The sequence below is a fragment of the Diceros bicornis genome, chromosome 5 (assembly GCF_020826845.1).
Source record: "Diceros bicornis minor isolate mBicDic1 chromosome 5, mDicBic1.mat.cur, whole genome shotgun sequence".
NCBI lineage: Eukaryota > Metazoa > Chordata > Mammalia > Perissodactyla > Rhinocerotidae > Diceros > Diceros bicornis.
In genome coordinates this window covers 72662552-72681028 of record NC_080744.1, presented here as the reverse complement: position 1 = coordinate 72681028, position 18477 = coordinate 72662552, and the positions used below count along the sequence as shown (strand labels likewise).

The following is an 18477-nucleotide window of genomic DNA, read 5'->3' as shown; positions in this document are numbered from 1 at the left end:
TGTCCACGTGCATGAGATTCCACCGTGAGCCACAAGCAAGTGCCCTAGACAGGAACCCTGGCTTGCCATGCAGTCTCCACATGCAAAGCCATGACCACATGCCCCAGGGCTGGCCCAGGCTGCACCTGTAAATGGAGGAGACCAGGAGGGCCTGAGTATCCTGATGGGAACAGAGGAGGGCACAGTGACCCAGCGGACATGGTGGAGGCCCTGAGACCATCTTGTTTAGATATCCTTTCGCAGAAGCATCCGGAACCATCCGTGAGGAGGCACGCTCACCGGTTGGTAGAGCCATTGTAGCAGTAGTTGGGCAGGAAGTCATAGTTGAGTTCCCAGAAGACGTGGAGGGTGATTCTCCCATAAGGCGCCGACACGTTGTGGTTGGCCTCCCGGAACATGGCGTCAAAGCTGTCCAGCGTTAGGTACCTGCTCAGCAGCTTGTGGGTCATGCGGTTGATTTCCAAGAGGCCGTCCAGCTCCTAGGGACCACAAAGACAGGGTATGAGGACAGAACTGGGCCCAGTGCAGTGACCTCCATTCTCCACATGGACAGTGGGGGGGGGGTGCGCAAGGGGACAAAACAGAGCAGGACACACTAAGGTGGGGCCAGTGAGCTACGCCAAGACCACACACGGCAGGGGTCTGGTAGGCAACACAAGCTGGTTTCTCACACCTAAATTCATCGTGCCCTCCCAAGGGCCCTTAAAATGCCCCTCCTTTCCACGGTCGCCCCTACGGGGCCAATTGTCTTTTCTCCTCTGCAGTCACCCCACCACTGGCCTCCAACCACCTTACAGGGCAGACACTACTGACGTGTCCACCCCCACCTATGTACTCAGTGTTAGGCTGAGTCACCTTCTCCAATGTGCCTGGGGTTATTCATAAGCACGGCTGTGTGGCAGAGCTGGCAGGCAGGTTCACAGAAGCTTTCACACTGATGGCTCATAAAAACCTGCCTAGGTCTGCGCTATCCCCTGCAGCAGCCACGGGCCATGTACGGGAACAGGAACGTGGCTGGTCCAAACTAAGGTGCACTGTCTGTGTGAGACACACACCAGACTTCAAAAACCGAGTATGAAAACAAAGAACGTAAGATATCTGTGTCAATAATATATTTTTTTGTGTGTGTGTGAGGAGATCAGCCCTGTGCTAACATCTGCCAATCCTCTTTTTTTTTTTGCTGAGGAAGACTGGCCCTGGGCTAACATCCGTGCCCATCTTCCTCCACTCTACATGGGACGCCGCCACAGCATGGCTTGCCAAGCAGTGTGTCGGTGCACACCCGGGATCCGAACCGGCGAACCCCGGGCCGCCACAGCAGAGCGCGCGCACTTAACCACCTGCGCCACCGGGCCGGCCCTCAATAATATTTTTATAATGATTACATGTTGAATTGTTAATTTTGGGATATATTGGGTTAAATAAAATAGATCATTAAAATTAATTTCACCTATTTCTTTTTGCTTGTCTAACGTGACTATGATTAAATTTAAAATTATCTATGTGGCTTGCGTTATATTTCTGATGGGTAGTGCTGGTCTAGGTCAAAGCCTCAACCAATGATTTCAATCCAAATCATATACGGCCAATGACAATTAAAATACCATGGCCCCAGACCCTATGTGGAGATGCTGAATCCTGCAGCGTGTCCCGAGGAGATGTCCCCCCAGTCCTCCGAGGCTTCTGACGCTCTCCTGCCCGAGGCTGCTTCTCTGATAATGAACAATCTTCCTCGAGATCTGGCACGTTCACCACCATTTGTCTGTGACCACTATTCTTGGAAGATGGATTTGGCTTGGCACAAAATCCTTAATGCTCACTTCCTTTCCTTGGCTTCTGGCATGAAGAGCTGCTGGCAGTGTTCTGACGACAATCAGATGTTCTTTCCCTGATTGCTCTGCTCAGATACCCAGAGGACTTTTTCTTTTCCTATGAAGTCCAATACTTTTACTGCAATATTCCTCGGTGTTGCCACTTTGGGTCAATTTCCCAGGTACATGATGTATGCTTTTAATATATATTTATAGTGTGTTTTTTATTTTATCAATGTTTTCTTGAAATACAATTTTTAATATTTGTTCCATCCATTGCTCTGGTTTTCTTCTTCAGGGACCCCTATGTCATCTATGTTGGATCTTCATTGTCCATCTTCTATATGCTTTTCTCTCAAATCCTTTTTCTCTGTCTTCATTTCTTCTTGATCCTTAAAACTTTCCCCCTTTCATTCTTTTGTCATATCTTTTGCCATAGTTAGGTGTAATTTATTCAAGACTGGGATTATCTGTTCTTTGAAGTCAATTTAGAATTGTGACTACTAAGAGCAGATGCTTAAAAAACATACTGAGGATAGCCCAAGCTCAGTTAGTGTATACCTTTTGATTTCTGTGCAAAAACCGAACCTACTATTGGTTCAATTTATCAATAAGGACAAAGTAAATTAGCTCCAATCCTTGCGACCAGTCTCCCCCAGATCTGCTAAGCCTGAGAAAGGGGAGAGCACTTACCACTATTGACGTCAGGTCCTCACTCTCAAATCGTCCAATTGCCAGTTCCAGAGACTTATACATGGCTGCGGAGACACGCTGAGTAATCAGACGATTGAGGTCTATGGACCTGCCCAGGAGCTGCGGGATGAAGAGGGCGGAAAGAGAGAACGAGAAAAACAAACAAGCAAGAAAATATATATATATCCCCCCAGAAACCAATTCCAAAAGAGAAGACAAGCAAATAATGTACAAAACTTAAACATTTTAGATGAAATTATATATACAGGTGTCACAATCAAATGCCCTACCTTCCTGGAGCTGAAATGCTGCCAGTCAAAGCCATAGAGGACTTCTGCAGTGCCCTTTGCATTGAATTTACACTTACATCACGGACAGAAACCCCAAGCCTCACCAGCGACCCTGGAGAATCGGGTCTGTCAGTGAGCACACCCCTTATGACAGTGTTCAGGACCATCTCCCACCACAGAGCTGCCCGTGCACACCTGACCTCCAGTGTTATAAGGATGAGTAAGAAAATTACTCCATCTCTATTTCAGAGTCTAACGACATATGTGTACCTCAATATCATTTCAATACATAAAAACACAGACAAAACTCTGGTGAAAAATGTCCCAAAATGTGAATGGTGGTTATCTGTAGATAGACAGACTTATATGGAATTTTCCCTACTGTTTTCTGTATGTTCCTAATTTTTTTGTGATGTATACATCCTGTTTTTAAAGAAACAAAAAACAAGCACTGTGTTCTTTGTGCCGGCCGAAGGAAAGCTCCTCTCCAACACTCTGCACTGACAAGCGTTTGTCACCTTCATCCTTTACAAACTCGGGCTTTCGGGCTCCTCGAGAGGAGCCGAGCCCTGTGGGGCCGAGCCTGCACTGGGGGCCCAAGCAGGCCTGGGGGCAGAGCACTGCAGGTCTTCCCTTGTGTTTCAGGTTATCCAATAGAACCTGTTTGTCTTTAAAATCTTAACACTTCATAAGGATGTTCCCACAGTCACATAACATATGACATCTATTAAAACCTAGTGAGCTCTAAGAAAAACCCACTACTTCCGATGCCAGCTCCACACCTCGCCCCACTAGGAGAAGCTTGGCTCACCTGCACGTGCCTCTGCTTGAGCAGCGTCTCATAGCGGTTAGATGGCGGGAGATGGATTGTCGCCCCCTGATTCTTGCATTCTGATCGTAACCGTTTATCAAGAAGCAAACTAGTATAGAAGGAAAAGAGGACGTTTCTCACACACTGTGAATTTTAATGGAAATGTCACATCAAGTTATCCAAGATTTCGTACTCAAATCACAAATCACATACTCACCTTCCTGCCATAACCTTATAATATGCAAATATCTGGTCTGCCAGCTTGTAAACAAATTGGTCAAAGCATAGATTCACCTGAAGAAAAAGAAAGCATGCATTAGACTTTGATTCCCTAAATCAGTATCAAATAACACAAAAAAATCTCTTTTGATCCAGCAATTCCACTTTTGGATATATATCTGAAGGAAATGATATCACCATCTCAAACACATATCTGCACCCCCGAGTTCACTGCAGCATTATTTACAAAAGGCAAGACATGGAAACAACTTAAGTGTCCACTGATGGATCAATGGATAAAGAAGATACAGTACACATACACACACACACACACACACAAACGCGATGGAATATTACTCAGTCATAAAAAAGAAGGAAATCTTGCCATTTTGCAACAACATGGATGAACCTTGAGGGCATTATGCTAAGTGCAATACGTCAGACAGAGAAAGATAAATGCCATATGAGCTCACTTGTATGTGGAATCTAATAAAAGAAAACTGAGGGGCCGGCCCAGTGGCATAGTGGTTAAGTTCACACACTTCATTTGGGGGCCTGGGGTTCATGGGTTAGGATCCCGGGCACGGACCTATGCATCGCTCATCAAGCCATGCTGTGGCGGCATCCCCTACACAAAATAGAGGAAGATGGGCACAGATATTAGCTCAGGGCTAATCCTCCTCAGCAAAAAGAGGAAGATTGGCAACGGATGTTAGCTCAGGACCAATCTTCCTCACCAAAAAGAAAAAAGAAAACTGAGCTCATAGATACAAAGAACGAACATATTGATGGTTGCCAGAGGCCGGGGGTGAAGGGGGTGGGCAAAATGGGTGAAGGGGATCAAAAGGTATAAACTTCTAGTTATAAAAAAGTCCTAAGGATGTAAAATTAAAAAAAAAAAGTTTTGTTAAGGCAACTAACAGAGGTTCTTACCAGGAAAGAGAAACAAGAAACAACCTTATTGTCCAAGAACAGCAGATTAAATACATTGTGGTGTAGCCAGGAGTAACCACCACACAGCCACTGAAAATTAGGTCAGACCTTTTCTTACTGATGGAGAAAAATGCTCCTATTCTCTTCAATACAAAGGAATATGAAAAAGTCTCTCTTCATCATGTGTTCCCAGGAGGTTAATGCGCATTGCATTTCAGGTCCCCGCTCTGGGGGCGGCTTCTGCCACCAGGCTGTGTTTCTCAGGAACCATAGCCCAGGCCTCCCCTGGAGCAGGGCCAGTTGCTCTGGGCACTGAGGTCAGTCAGGAGACACAGGGTGGACACAGCCCTGCAACTTCACCCTTGAAATCATATCCTCGCTTGCAAATGGGGCTAGCACCCCCCGCCCCCGGAACTGTGACAGAGGATAGCCGCCCCAGGACCTGCGGGTCTCTGCCCTGTGCCCACCCTGCATTACCCAGAATCTCCCTGAAGAAGTGCCTTCTGGGGGTCTTTGTGAGGAGCTGGAGAAGGAGACCCAGCTGCACGGTGCAATTTGTTGAGCTTAAATTCTCTTAAATCTTAAGCTAGAAAATAAGATTTATCTCCTTAATTGTGTATCCACAGCTTAATCATTCCACCTACAGGAATTTGTCCTCAAGAAATAATCCAACACAGCTAAAAAATTATGAGCCCAAAAGTTAATCAAAGCATTATTTATAATAAGAAAAATAAAAAGCTAAAATGAAAGAAATAAAACAGGCGTTGGTCCCGTGTGTCTACTATGTACCATGCGCCTGCGTCAGACCGCATCCACAACAGGAGACAGGCGGAAGGGCTTGTGACATGCTGTCAAGTGAAGAAGCATGTCACCCCACAGCTTATATTGTAGGACCCCACTTGTCACACGTGTAGATGCACAGAGAAAAGTGCAGATAGTAGGGTTCACCCCAAAATGTTTATTTCAAAAGTTCAATCCATTGTTTAAACTTGCTTGTATTATAAAGAAAGTCTGCTTCCTCTAATACCAGAGAAAAAGGAAAGTAAGGCAAGTTTGTGTGCAGTGCGTGGGCCCTCACCTCCGCCTCGATCTCGTCGTAGAGAAACTGCTTGTTGAACCTGGTGAGGGCATAGTGGGCGCTGTCGTTGTACAGGTCCAGGGAGTAGAGGACGTACCTGCAGAGGGCGAGCCGTCAGCCAGTCTCCCCGTGGGCCTTCTCGGCCCTCACGCCCCGCACACCTCGAGAACTTGAACTTTCCCCGTTTTCCTCTCACGTGAGGAAAAACAATCTCTTACTTCAAATGCCCAACTCGGTTCTTGCCGAGGGCCTTGATGGCACGCTCCCGCCAGGCCGGCCAATTCCATGGGAGGGACACCTGACTCAGGCCCCGGCACCTGGTGGGTCCACAACGCCCTCCTGTAACTGCAGCTTCTCACCTGTCATGTTTCAAAGTTGTTCACCACAAGTACGTAGTATTTTTTATAACCACAAAAATAAGTTATTTTCTTATTTTTAAGAATAGACTATCTGACTTAAAAAGAAAAATATATAAAGGTTCCGGGTCCCACAGTTGACCACGAGCATGTCCAGTGCGGCCGAAAGCCCCTCTCTCCCTGCTCATGCCTAGACAAAAGGTGGTGGCCAACAGTCTCCAGGAGGAAGGTCCCGCTGAGGGCACCAAACTGCTCCTGCTTGGCAGGGGGAGGCCACGTGAGCAGCAGAACCAACCCCAGAAGCACGACACAGAGGCACGTCAATGCCTCTATGTTGGGTCTCCGTGCTCCTCACAACATCTCTGACACTGCAGAACAGATGCCACGGCCACTCCAGAGAAAGTGGAAGGCCACCTTCCTGACCGCCACGGGAGAACTGATGCGCATGGGCAAAGGCGAGGTGCTAACCATTTGCCCGGTGAACGGAAGAGGAACCTGCTGGGTCAGTCCCTGATCTGGTCACCACAAGACACTCCCCTTTGCTATTACTTTCCCTCCATGGACTTCATATTTTGAAAGTCTCTGACCCCTGCCCCAGCCCTGAGGCTGGACCTGAAAACAAAGCCGTCCAATCAACACTTCTTCTCCCAAATTCATCTGGGTTGGAGGCTGCAGCAAGCGAGAGGCCAGGCCACATCTTCTCTCCCTGACCTTGGCTGAGTCCCCAGGGCCTGGCCAGCACCTGGACATGGTGGGACTTCATCAGTTCTACTGCCCAAGCTCCTGATTTCAGTTCAAAGCCAAGAAACCTGTTACATGTATTAATCTCCGAAGTCTCACCCCAAGAATTACCACCTCAAATGAAGTGCTAAGAACAGTCTGGCCCCTTCCTCCACCTCCTAGCTCCCAAATGCCACCAAGGACCCCGGTCACCATGAACAGAGAGCCGAGACAGGCCCGCAGGACACTCACTCCATCATCGACGCCTCCTTGGTCTCCAGGATGTGGTCTGTCAGGATCCAGGGCATGGACATCTCAATGGGGAACTGGATCCTCCTGCCCATCGTCAGCTCCAGGAAGAACTCTCGGAACCACAGCTGTGAGAGGTCACAGCACTGCTGCAGTGTTTCTTAAAAGATTCAAACAACACCACGTTAATCTTATGCAAGCAGAAAAGATTCAGCAGGGTGATCTCGGGGCCGCATGCCAGGCGCCAACTCCTTCGCTCTCAGCCCTGAGCCATGCGGGAGTGGACGTGAGCGGGGAGGGGGCGCAGAGCGCCTCACACTAGGGATCTTTGCAGGCAAAGACCCCCTGGACCTTGCACATCCTCGCTCATGAAAAGAGTCAGCGTCCCGCCCCCACTGGACACTACCACCCACCAATGGGACCTTGTCAGCCCTGTGAGCCTCTTGGTGGGATTGGGAGAAAAAAAATTGTCCTTTTTAAAAGGAGAAATAAAAACAGTATTACTTTGTTTTACTTAGGATATAGACGCAGCATTACATGCATAATCAGTGCAAGTCTATCTAATGCAAAATGGAGACAGATTTTTTAAAAAAATATTTCTGTCCTTTCAGAGTGAAAAACAAAAGCCTTACTATAATTTACTCCAAACCTGCAGCATCCCCAGCCAAGACAGAGGCCTCTCGCTCTGAGCAAGCGGCTGTAGCACAAGAATAAACGGGGACAATTCCATGATGACAAAGAGCATCCACCTGGCATCCTGGGCACAGTGACCAGCGTCACCCCAGGACAGGCTGCCTGCGTCAGCTCACCTACCACCTTCCATATGTCACTGCCCGTGGGGGCTGTTTTTGATATTTATCATTGTCTTGGTCTTGAGCCAGGAGATGGATTACATTCGCCTGTGTTTCTGACCCCGTGCAGGTTACAAAGACTTGGTATTCAGGTCGCAGGGCCAGCCACAGTTCCATGGCCCCACAGCCCTCACCCTCCTAAGGGCCACACCACATGGAGGGAGCCCCTGGCCAGCCGTGCATTTAAAGCGACAGGCGAGGGGACAGCACAAAGGTTAGGACACGTCACCGTCTGGGTGCGTGAGGGGACCACAGCAGGGGACGGTCAGGCAGGCGGAAGCATTCTAGATGGTGTTAGCAGTGTTAGAACATGCTGGGCCGGACGCTGGTCAGCAGTATCTCTTACCACTGAAATTTATCAAGTGAGTGTAGAAGAATGACTCTCGATGAAATTTTTCTATGTCCAATATGGTGGGCCCCTCAAGGCTACTTCTCAGGGTTTTCTTGGAACCACTTTTGTCTGCAATGAGGGACTCTAGCATGGTTCTCACCATGTAAAGCTGCATTATCCAAGGAAACATTTGTGGGGGAGAAAATATACATTAGTTACGCCAAACTCAGGTAAACCACGAGAGAAGGACTGCTCTGCCGTGCCCTGACCAGAGCGGGCTGGAGTGGGCGGCCCGCCGCTAGCCGGCTCCTCAAAGGGGGTCTGGGCGCCCATCCAAGTGGCCAAGTTCCTGCTGCTTGGGAGAAAGAACTGGTAGCGGAGCAGTTCACCTCTGTGCCATAAACGTCAACAAGAAGAACAAAGGATGTCTTACCACCAAAGGTTAAAAGAGGTGGATAGGTGTAGGACTGCCTCAGAAACGCGTTTACCACATGCAAGAGCCTTTCCATGCCCAGAGACTTGAGCTGCCTCAGCAGCTCGGCAGAGCTCAAGGACTCGGCCATGGTGCGCACCAGGTAGAGCTAGACACGGACAGACAGGGGAGAGGCGGAGAGAGCCGTTAGTCACAGACACACACGTCACGGGGTGGGGAGGCGCACGTGGGGACGGAGGGCGGGGAGGGCGCGTGCACGTCAGAGAGACCCAGGACCTATCCTTCTTGAGTGGGCCCAATGCCTTCCTCCCAGATATCTTGGAGGTTTCATATAGAGCCAGCAATGTGCTTTGCTGGTAATTCTCTGAAAGACTGGCAGAAGAGATTATAAAAGTCCCCAAGGGAGAGGTGATGAGTAAGAAGTGCCAAGTCCCAAAAGAGGAGGAGAGAAGCAGAGGGAATATTAAATCAGGTCTGAAGAGTCAAGGAAAGCCGCTTGGGGGTGCTGAATGTGCCAGGAGAGAGAACAGCGGTGGCGGCTTAAGGCTGGGGACACACAAAAGTTACGTTGTTAAGTTGCCAAAAGTTTTATCTTTAGAAATGATCAGTTTTAGGCCCAACAAAAAAATTATAACCATACATTTAACACCCATCAGGAAACACAGCATAAATACGGACACACAGACTTTCATTCACATTTTTGGGACAGGAGTTGATGCAGTCAAATTAAGTTCTGCATGCAAATGGGCAAATCCGAGAGTCACAGGGATGTCTTGGCTAACGCTCCAGATTCGCCCGGATGGGGACAGAGGAGCAGAAACAATAGGGGCAACACTTGATCTGCTCAGCAGGCAGCTGTGGTGTCATTTCGCTCCTGGCCTTGCTTAGCGCCCCCCAGCTCAGGGTGAACCCGCTCGGGGGAACAGGTAGGGCAGGGGAGCAGGGGGGATGAGAACCTGTGTGCTGGAGGGTCCCACAGCTCGCCGGGGCACTTTGATGTCGAAGCCACTCTTGGGGTCCTTCTCACCCCGCAGGGCTGGGTCGTTGAAGGGCTCATGCCCTGTGTCCCAGTCACATACAGTCTTCCTGATAGCCTGCAGGACACTAAACAGCCCCATCAAGTCATCAGCGAGGCACAGAGCACTGGCACCCTAGGGACACTGACAATCACAGCATCTCCTCACCTAGCACACAGCTCTCGGAACAGCCAACTCTCACACATGAATTCCCCTGGGGGCAGTGGGGGGACATGGTAATAGACCAGTTCAATGTGAAATTTTAAAAATAGATAATTTTCTTGGGGACATTACTAGCCCGAGAAGATCTGATGTAGTTGCAGTTTGCATCAATTAGTCCAGAAGTGATACCTTATTTCCTGAACACTGAGTCATGCTAAGGGCAACAAGAGGACAGACCACAAACATCCACCTAGAGAGCTGAAACTTGACCTCCCTGCGGCTGATCCCCTTTTCTAACAGGATTGTGAAGTCACCAACATAACTGCGGTTACTGGGCCTGTGTCCTGGCCTCGTCTGGAACGTGTCCCACCCCCTACAGGGCACCACCATGCAGAGACCCCCTGGACACCACAGTAGGAGATGAACCCATGCACCCATCCTGATCACCTCGTAGGGAGTTTTAGCTAAAACCTAAGTTACCCTTAGACCACACTGCACATTTCCCACGTAGTGAGCCTCCCATTATGGCAAGCATGAGCAAAAACAGAGGGCGTGACTGAAAACATGAAAACCTCCACCCAGCCCTACAGGTGAGCGAACATTAACTGGTAAGCCTCACAGTGTAAAATTTTATTAATGCTAGAAATCACACCACGCTGGTGACAAATCTATCAACTATACAGCCACAAAATGAAACCAATGCACCGTGAGCCCTTGTAAGCTCCATTTTACATAGATGTCTCTGAAAGACAACTTTATCTAAAAGGCTCAACACTGAGAGAAAACTAGCTCAAGGTTGCTACAGCATCTCTGTACTATTTGTGTAGTTTTCCACCAACTTGTAGGACAGGCCCAAAGGAACAGAAGTAAAAATACTGAAGACGACACACTGAGATGGGAGGTGGGATATTGGCCGCGAGTCCCTACAGGCCTGGTGACCAGAATCTTTGGACAGATTTTGAGACACTCGTCATCCAAGATAAACACACCCTTGTCCCTGGGTCTACAGACAGCTTAGACACTGTTCTTGATTTATTGTAGGCTATTCAGGTTAATAACTGCCCTACATTTAGAGGAAATTCACCAGAAGGGCATCTGGAGGTTGAAGACAAATGCACTGAGTGTATCTATGAAAATGCAACTCTACAGCTGTTTAAACCTAAGATGATCCTACAATTTCGGATGCTGAGCACAGGGAGGTGCGTGCAGTGAGGCTGACCTCTGGATGACATTCTTCTTCTTCTTGATGGCCTGCCTGAGGGGCTCTCTGAGGGTGACCTGGGAGAAGTCCTGCAGCGCGGCATAGACGGTGTGCCGGATGGCATGGTTGAACACGCTCTCCATCCTGCCCATCAGCACCTGCAAGCCCTTGATCATGGCGATAACCTGTTGGGGGCATATGTGACTTTCAGTGTGCTGGAGGGTGACAGGACACAGCTCCTTCTCAGGTAGTCTGAGCTCCATCGGCTGACACACTCCCAGGAGGCTGCCTCTCCCTCTGCACAGCGCCTCTCTGGGCCTCCTGCGTTCCCACTCTGCAGCTGCTGTCCTGTAACCATCTTCCTCAGAGCAGCTCTGTGTCATCAGCCGTCCCTGCACCTGGGTCTGATTCTATCAGACCTCGAGCACCTTGAAGGCAGGGATGGCTCTGCTAACAGGAGCGTTTGTAACTGGCTCAAAATCCTCCCACATCGCTAAGGACACATCCCTGTGAAGGACTTCAAATGAAAAAGAAGAAAAAAGATTTAGGAAAGCAAATATGTTACTATCTGGAAAAGAACAAAGAAGTTATAAGAGTTTGTAGTCCAAATATCATCTATTAAACAATAATGGCATGCTGAATTAATATGCATAAAAAGGCCTGGAAGAAAATGCATAAACTGCTTAAAGTTCCTCTCTGTGATGGCATCATGGACGCTATACCGACCTCATTGCACATCCATGTTTTCTGTTTGTTTGCTTTGGGGATTTGTTTGATGAATCTGTGTTGCTTTTCTAATGAGGGAAAAAAGGGAAAACTTCTATTTAAAAAAGTACATTCTCTAAATTCAAATTGAACTGAATTCAAATTCATACCAATCTGAATGAAAATGAAAATACTACATATTCAAACTTATGGGATATAGGAAAAGATGTGCTGAAAGGTGAGCTTTAGATGCACATATTAGAAAATAAAAAAGCCTGAAGATAATAATAAACTAATATTCATCATGAATTTATAATAGGAAAAACAAAATAAACCCCCCCAAAGTAGGGGGAAATAAATTTCTAAAAGGAAAAATTAATGAACCGGAAAATAAGCCTCTAATAGAGGTAGGTAATGAGCTAAGAAAAAGCTGTTTTAAAAACAAATAAATTGACAAATGCCCAGCAAGACTCATCAAGAAAAAAATAGACAAGTCGTAAATTACCAGCATTATGAATAGAAAGGGGGAATTACCGCACAGTTGACAGATATTGGGAGATTATGAGAGTATACTGGCACAGGGTAAACATATAGATCAATGGGAGAGAAGTAAGATTCCAGAAATAAACCTTCGCATTTACAGTCAACTGATTTTCAACAAGGGTGTGAAAACAATTCAATGGGGAAATATTATCTTTTCAACAAGCAGTCCCGGGACAACTGGATATCCACATGCCAAAGGATGAGGGTGGGGTCCTGTGCAGGAAAGGGTTAACCCAGCAGGCCTGGGATGATCGAACCCCGCAAATTCCCGAGAAAGGCCTGTCTTCAGGTCTGGCCCTCCGCTGGCTCCTAGGAACTGAGCTCTGAGCCACTGGAAGATTCCGCCTGAAAAGAGTGCGTGTGTGTCTGGTTTTGGGCCCGTGCGGAAGCAGCTTGACAGACAGTTGATGCTAACAACACGGTTCATGGCGAACACCTGTTTTTGCTCTGGGGGTCTGGAGTCTGAGTAGCTGAGGTCAGTCCCATGGTTGCTGCATGCCTACATGCAAAAACTCTGGACACCAAGGCTTGGGTGAGCTTCCATGGTTGGCAGCACCGCACCTGCTGTCACCCCTCACTGCTGGGAGAGTAAGCACATCCTGGGCAACACCACCAGCAGGGGACAGCTGTTTTCTCCTGGATGTCACCTATGCACCTTTTCCCTTTGCTGATTTTAATCTGTGTCCTTTTGCTGCAATCAATCATAATCTTGAATAGAACAGCTAATAGTCCTGAGTCTTTCAAGCAAATCTAGCGTGAGGGTGGTCTCGGGGACCCCCTGACACAACCTCGACCTCACACCATAAAAAAAAACCATCTCAAAGTGGATCATACATTTATACATAATAAAACTCTTAGAAGAAAACATAGGAGTAAATCTTTGTAACCTGGGTAAGGCAATGGTGTCTTAAGATATGACACCAAAAGCACAAGCAACAAAAGGAAAAATATAGAAAAACTGAACTTTATCAAAATTAAAAACCCACAGAATGGGGGAAAATACTGCAAATCATATGTCTGATAAGAACTGGTATACAGAATATATAAAGAACCCAATAATATAAAGACAACTCAATTAAAAAATGGGCAAAGTGGAGACGGCCCCATGGCGTAGTAGTTAAGTTCACACGCTCTGCTTCGCCAGCCCGGGGTTCGCAGGTTCGGATCCCAGGTGTGGACCTACACACTGCTCATCAAGCCATGCTGTGGTGGCATCCCATATACAACACAGTGGAAGACTGGCACAGATGTTAGCTCAGGGACAATCTTCCCCAAGCAAAAAGGAAGACTGGCAACAGATGTTAGCCCAGAGACAATCTTCCTCAAAAAAGGGCAAAGGATCTGAAGTGACATTTCTCAGAGATACACAAACTGTCAATAAGCACATGAAAATATGCTCAACATCATTAGTTGTTAGGAAAATGCAAATCAAAAACCACAGTGAGATACCATTTCACATCTAGCAGGACAGCTGGAATCAAAAAGACAGACAATAACAAGTATTGACCAGGATGTGGAGAAAGTGGAACCCTCATACACCGCTGGTAGGAACGTAGAATAATGCTGCCACTTTGCAAAACCACCCGGTAGTTTCTCAAAATGTTAAACACAGAGCTACCACATGACCCAGCAATTTTACTTCCAAGTGTATCATCAAAAGGAATGAAAATGTGCGTCCATACAAAAACATGTACACAAAAGTTCACAGCAGCATTATTCATAATAGTGAAAAACTGGAAACAACCCAAATGTCCATCAGCTAATAAATGGATAAATAAAATGTGATATATCCACACAATGGAACATTATTTGGGAATGAAAAGAACGAAATACTGACACACGTGTGAACCTTGAAAACATCACGTTAAGTGAAAGCAGCCCATCACAAAAAGCCAAGTATCGCATGATTCCATTTACATGATGTGTCCAGAACAGGCAAATCTACAGATTCAGAAAGTAGACTGGTGGCTGCCCAGGGTAGAAGGGAGGGGAGAATGAGAGTGACTGCTAACGAGTATGTGGTTTCTTTCTGAGTTACCAAAAATGTTCCAAATTTGATTGTGATTGCACAACTCTGTGAATATACCAAAATAGCACTGCATTTTACACTTTAAATGGGTGAACTGTACAGCATGTGGGAAAAAAAGCTGTTACCCAAATAAGATGAGAATTTATGATGAAAAACTTTATGCCAAAAAATTAGAAAATTTAGAAAGATTCTTAGAAAATCCCTGAAGATACAACTTACCAAAAGCGATACAAGAAGAAATAGAAAAATCTGAATACTCCTATACATAGTCAAGAAACTGAATGTTTCAAAAACCATCCCATGAAGGGAAAGCTTTGCCAGTAAACGTTAGCAAACATTTAAGGAAGAAATAACATCTCACACAAACCGCTGCAGACAGCAGACAAGAAGGAGCACCCCATGAGTAGTTTTATGAAGCCTCATCCAAACACTAGAACAGAAGGTTATAAAAAAGTAATGTTATCCACTCCTTAGGGTGGTGGGCTGAGCACAGTGACTTCCTTCCCAAAAGTACACTATGGAAAGCGGGGGCGGTGGTAGGTGTAGGTAACCCCACGATAGAGAAACATGATGACACGCCCTCAACCAAGTGGTCAAGTTCAACATCAGCAGTGATAAGTCACGTGGACAGTATGTACCTCTGAGGTGATGGGATGACAAGGCACTTCAGCTCTGTGGTCCTCTTCCCAAAACCTAGAACCCTAGTCTAATTGTTAAAAAAAAATCAGATAAATCCCAATTGAGGGACATTCTACAAAATACCTGACCAGTGCTCCTCAAAACTGTCAAGGTTATCACAAACAAGGAAAGTCTGAGAAACTGTCATAGCCCAGAGGATCCTAAGGACATGTGACAACTAAATGGAATGTGGGATCTGGATCAGAAGGACATTATGGAAAAAGCGAGGAAATCTGTTTAGGAAATCTGTAAAGTATGGACTTGAGCTAATAACGCAGCAATATTGGCTTATTAAGAATGTAACAATATTAATGTAAGATGCCAACAATAAAGGAAAATGGGGTATGAGAATTCACTGCACCATCTTTGCAATTTTTCTGTAAATCTAGAAGTGTTCTAAAATAAAACATTAAAAGTAAAAAGTAATATTAAAAGCCACTCTCACTCATTAACTTTGATGAAAAAATCCTAAGCAAACTATTAGCAAACTATATCCAGCAATATATAAAGAGGACAATATATCATGATCAAGTTGAGTTTACACCAGGAATGCAAGGCTAGGTTAACCTCAAACCTGATCAAAAAAATCCTATCAATGTAAATTCACCACATTAATAGAATAAAACAGGAAAGTCATAGGAGTACCTCAATGGATGCAAAGTATTTAATAAAATCAATATCTATTTATGATAAAAACTTTTAACAAACAAGAAATAGAAGGCGACTTCCTTGAGCTGATAATGGGTGGCTTCTAGAAACCTACAGCAAATCTAGCATATGGTGAAATGCTGAAAGCTTTCCCTTTGAGATGAAAAATGAGACAAAGATGACTTGTGCCTCCTATTTAATGAGTAGGGATCCTACCCAGCATGATTCGAAAGAAAAACACAGAAGGATGAGAGAAACGAAATTGTCGTCATTTCTAGACGATATGGTTGTATAAGTTAAAAAACCAAAAGAATCTATGGGTAATTTTATTATAACTAATAAGTGAGTTTAGACAAGTTGGTAGACATAAGGAAAAATACAAAAAATAATTTATATTTTAAATACCAGCGACAAACATTTAGAAAAATTTAAAAATATACCATCTACTATCAAACACCTAGAAATAAAGCTAACAAAGGCTGTGCAAGAGTTTTACACAGATTATAAAAGAGAAATTAAAGAGAATCTAAACAAATGGAGGGATATATCATATTTATAAAAGACTTAATATCATGAGTTTGTCAATTCTCCCTAAAAATGATCTACAGGTTTATTCATAGCCTCATAAATTGCAAAGGGATATGAACAGATGATTCTAAAATTTATATGAAAATGCAAAGGGCAAGAATAACTGAGGAACATTTAAAGACAGAAAGACTTGCTTTACCAGACCCGGAACCAGTGATACTATTATTAAGACAGAAGGGTGTTAGCACAGGACAGACATACTGACCAGTGGATTAGAAGAGTGAGCAAAAACAAACCCACATGTGTATGGTCACTTGTTCACAACAAAGGCGGCAAGGCAGAGCAGGGTGGCAGGGGGAGCGTCTCAAAAACTCACTTTGGGTGAATTTCAGCTCTAAATGTGAAAGCAGAATAATAAAACATCCAGAAGGCAATGGAGGAGAATGTCTTCACGACCTTACAGCATGCAAAAATTTCTTGAACAAGGCAGGAAAAGTACAACTACAAGGAAAAGAAACTGGGTGGCACTGAAATTAAGAGCTTCTGTTCATCAAGAGGCTCGTGAAGATAATGCACAACTGAGGGAGCCACGGCCGACGTTTGTGAGAGCAAACAGCTGGTGACTCAACAGCTAGAAATGCTGGAGGGGTGGGGGGCGCTTCTCTCTCAGACCGCCAGGGTCCTGTCGTGTCCTCTTGCATTCCACACCAAAAGCTGCTCCCCGCTCCCAGACACTCGTGAGCGAAGCCCTGATCAGCCCAGGGGAGATGTCAATGCAGAGACCATGAACCTACTTTATTCTCTGTTTTGACAACTGTGATAGATGCAAAGGGCTGCCCTACACAAAAGCAATGACACGAAATGGGCAGTTTTATTCATGTTTTTGCCTTTGCTTTTGAAAGGGAAGACAGTTTGAGACCAGAGTCATAAGAGGAAGAGAAAGCAGACAGACCGCACCTCCACGAGGGCGAACTTCTCCTCGCTGGTGTAGTTGTAGCGGGTGGCGCGCTCGTACTCCTCGGCGTTGTCGGGGCAGTCCTTGTTGGAGTACTTGTCCGTCGGGTGCACAAGTTTCCACGAATACTGGTATGGTCAGAAAGAAGGGAGACATCCACACTGAACGCACAATGCTTAACTGCTTCTCTGACTCACCAGTGTCAAAACTACCAAAAGGTCAGCCTTCTAGTATGTGCTGAGTCTGAAAGTCACACACACACACAAACTACACGTGCATGCATGCACACACCACACACACACACACACACACACACAGAGTCCATCTCCATAAAACTGCAAATGTTCTGGCCATTGGACTTCAGGTTTAAGAAATATACCAGAGATTTAAGAAATACATCTTAGTTAATGGCCTGGATATTCTATTTGAAATATCTAAGACTCTAGGCATTTCTCATCATTTAAAAAAAAGAATTAGTCTTTCAAATGATCACATACTCATCCAATATAATAATTTTTGTGTGTGTGTGTGAGGAAGATCGGCCCTGAGCTAACATCCATGCCCATCTTCCTCTACTCTATATGGGACGCCACCACAGCATGGCTTGACAAGCGGTGCGTCATGCGTGCCCGGGATCCGAAGATGCAAACCCCGGGCCACCGAAGCAGAGCGCACACACTTAACCACTTGCACCACCAGGCGGGCCCCTCCAATATAATAATTTTGGTCTGAGCAAAATAAACAGCAAAAGAGAAAACCTTCTATGACTTATAGGTATCCAAATCTTTACATGGCATCAGAAATCATTTTACTAATGCTAAACAAAAGAAAGTGATGGCTAGAACACCACAGAGAAAACATTGTTTAAAAAAATGAGAATTAGAAATCAACGGGGCCAGACTGGTGGTGTAGCGGTTAAGCTCGTGCGCTCCGCTTTGGCGACCCAGGGTTCGCTGGTTCAGATCCTGGGCGCAGACCTACTCACCACTCATCAAGTCATGCTGAGGCAGCATCCCACACAGAGCAACTAGAAGGATGTACAACTATGACATGCAACTATCTACTGGGGCTTTGGGGAGAAAAAAGGAAACAACGAGGAAGATTGGCAACAGATGTTAGCTCAGGGCCAATCTTCCTCAAAAAAAAAAAAATCCTAACGGTACTTAAATTTAATTCTATCAAATGTTTTAAGAGATGAGGCCCTTTATTTGTAACATACATACGTGAAATGTACCTT

At 45.7% G+C, this 18477-nt stretch overlaps 1 protein-coding gene across 1 annotated transcript in view; it reads right to left on the bottom strand.

The window, feature by feature from the left end:
• The window catches only part of CYFIP1 (cytoplasmic FMR1 interacting protein 1), an 85893-nt gene that overhangs the window by 32019 nt on the left and 35397 nt on the right, over nt 1-18477 (bottom strand). The window contains 12 exon segments of the mRNA XM_058542224.1: nt 280-479; nt 2505-2624; nt 3606-3714; nt 3823-3899; nt 5836-5932; nt 7164-7320; nt 8358-8555; nt 8558-8624; nt 8627-8923; nt 9732-9879; nt 11173-11339; nt 17243-17368. Of these exon segments, the coding sequence (XP_058398207.1) occupies nt 280-479; nt 2505-2624; nt 3606-3714; nt 3823-3899; nt 5836-5932; nt 7164-7320; nt 8358-8555; nt 8558-8624; nt 8627-8923; nt 9732-9879; nt 11173-11339; nt 17243-17368 (1763 nt within the window).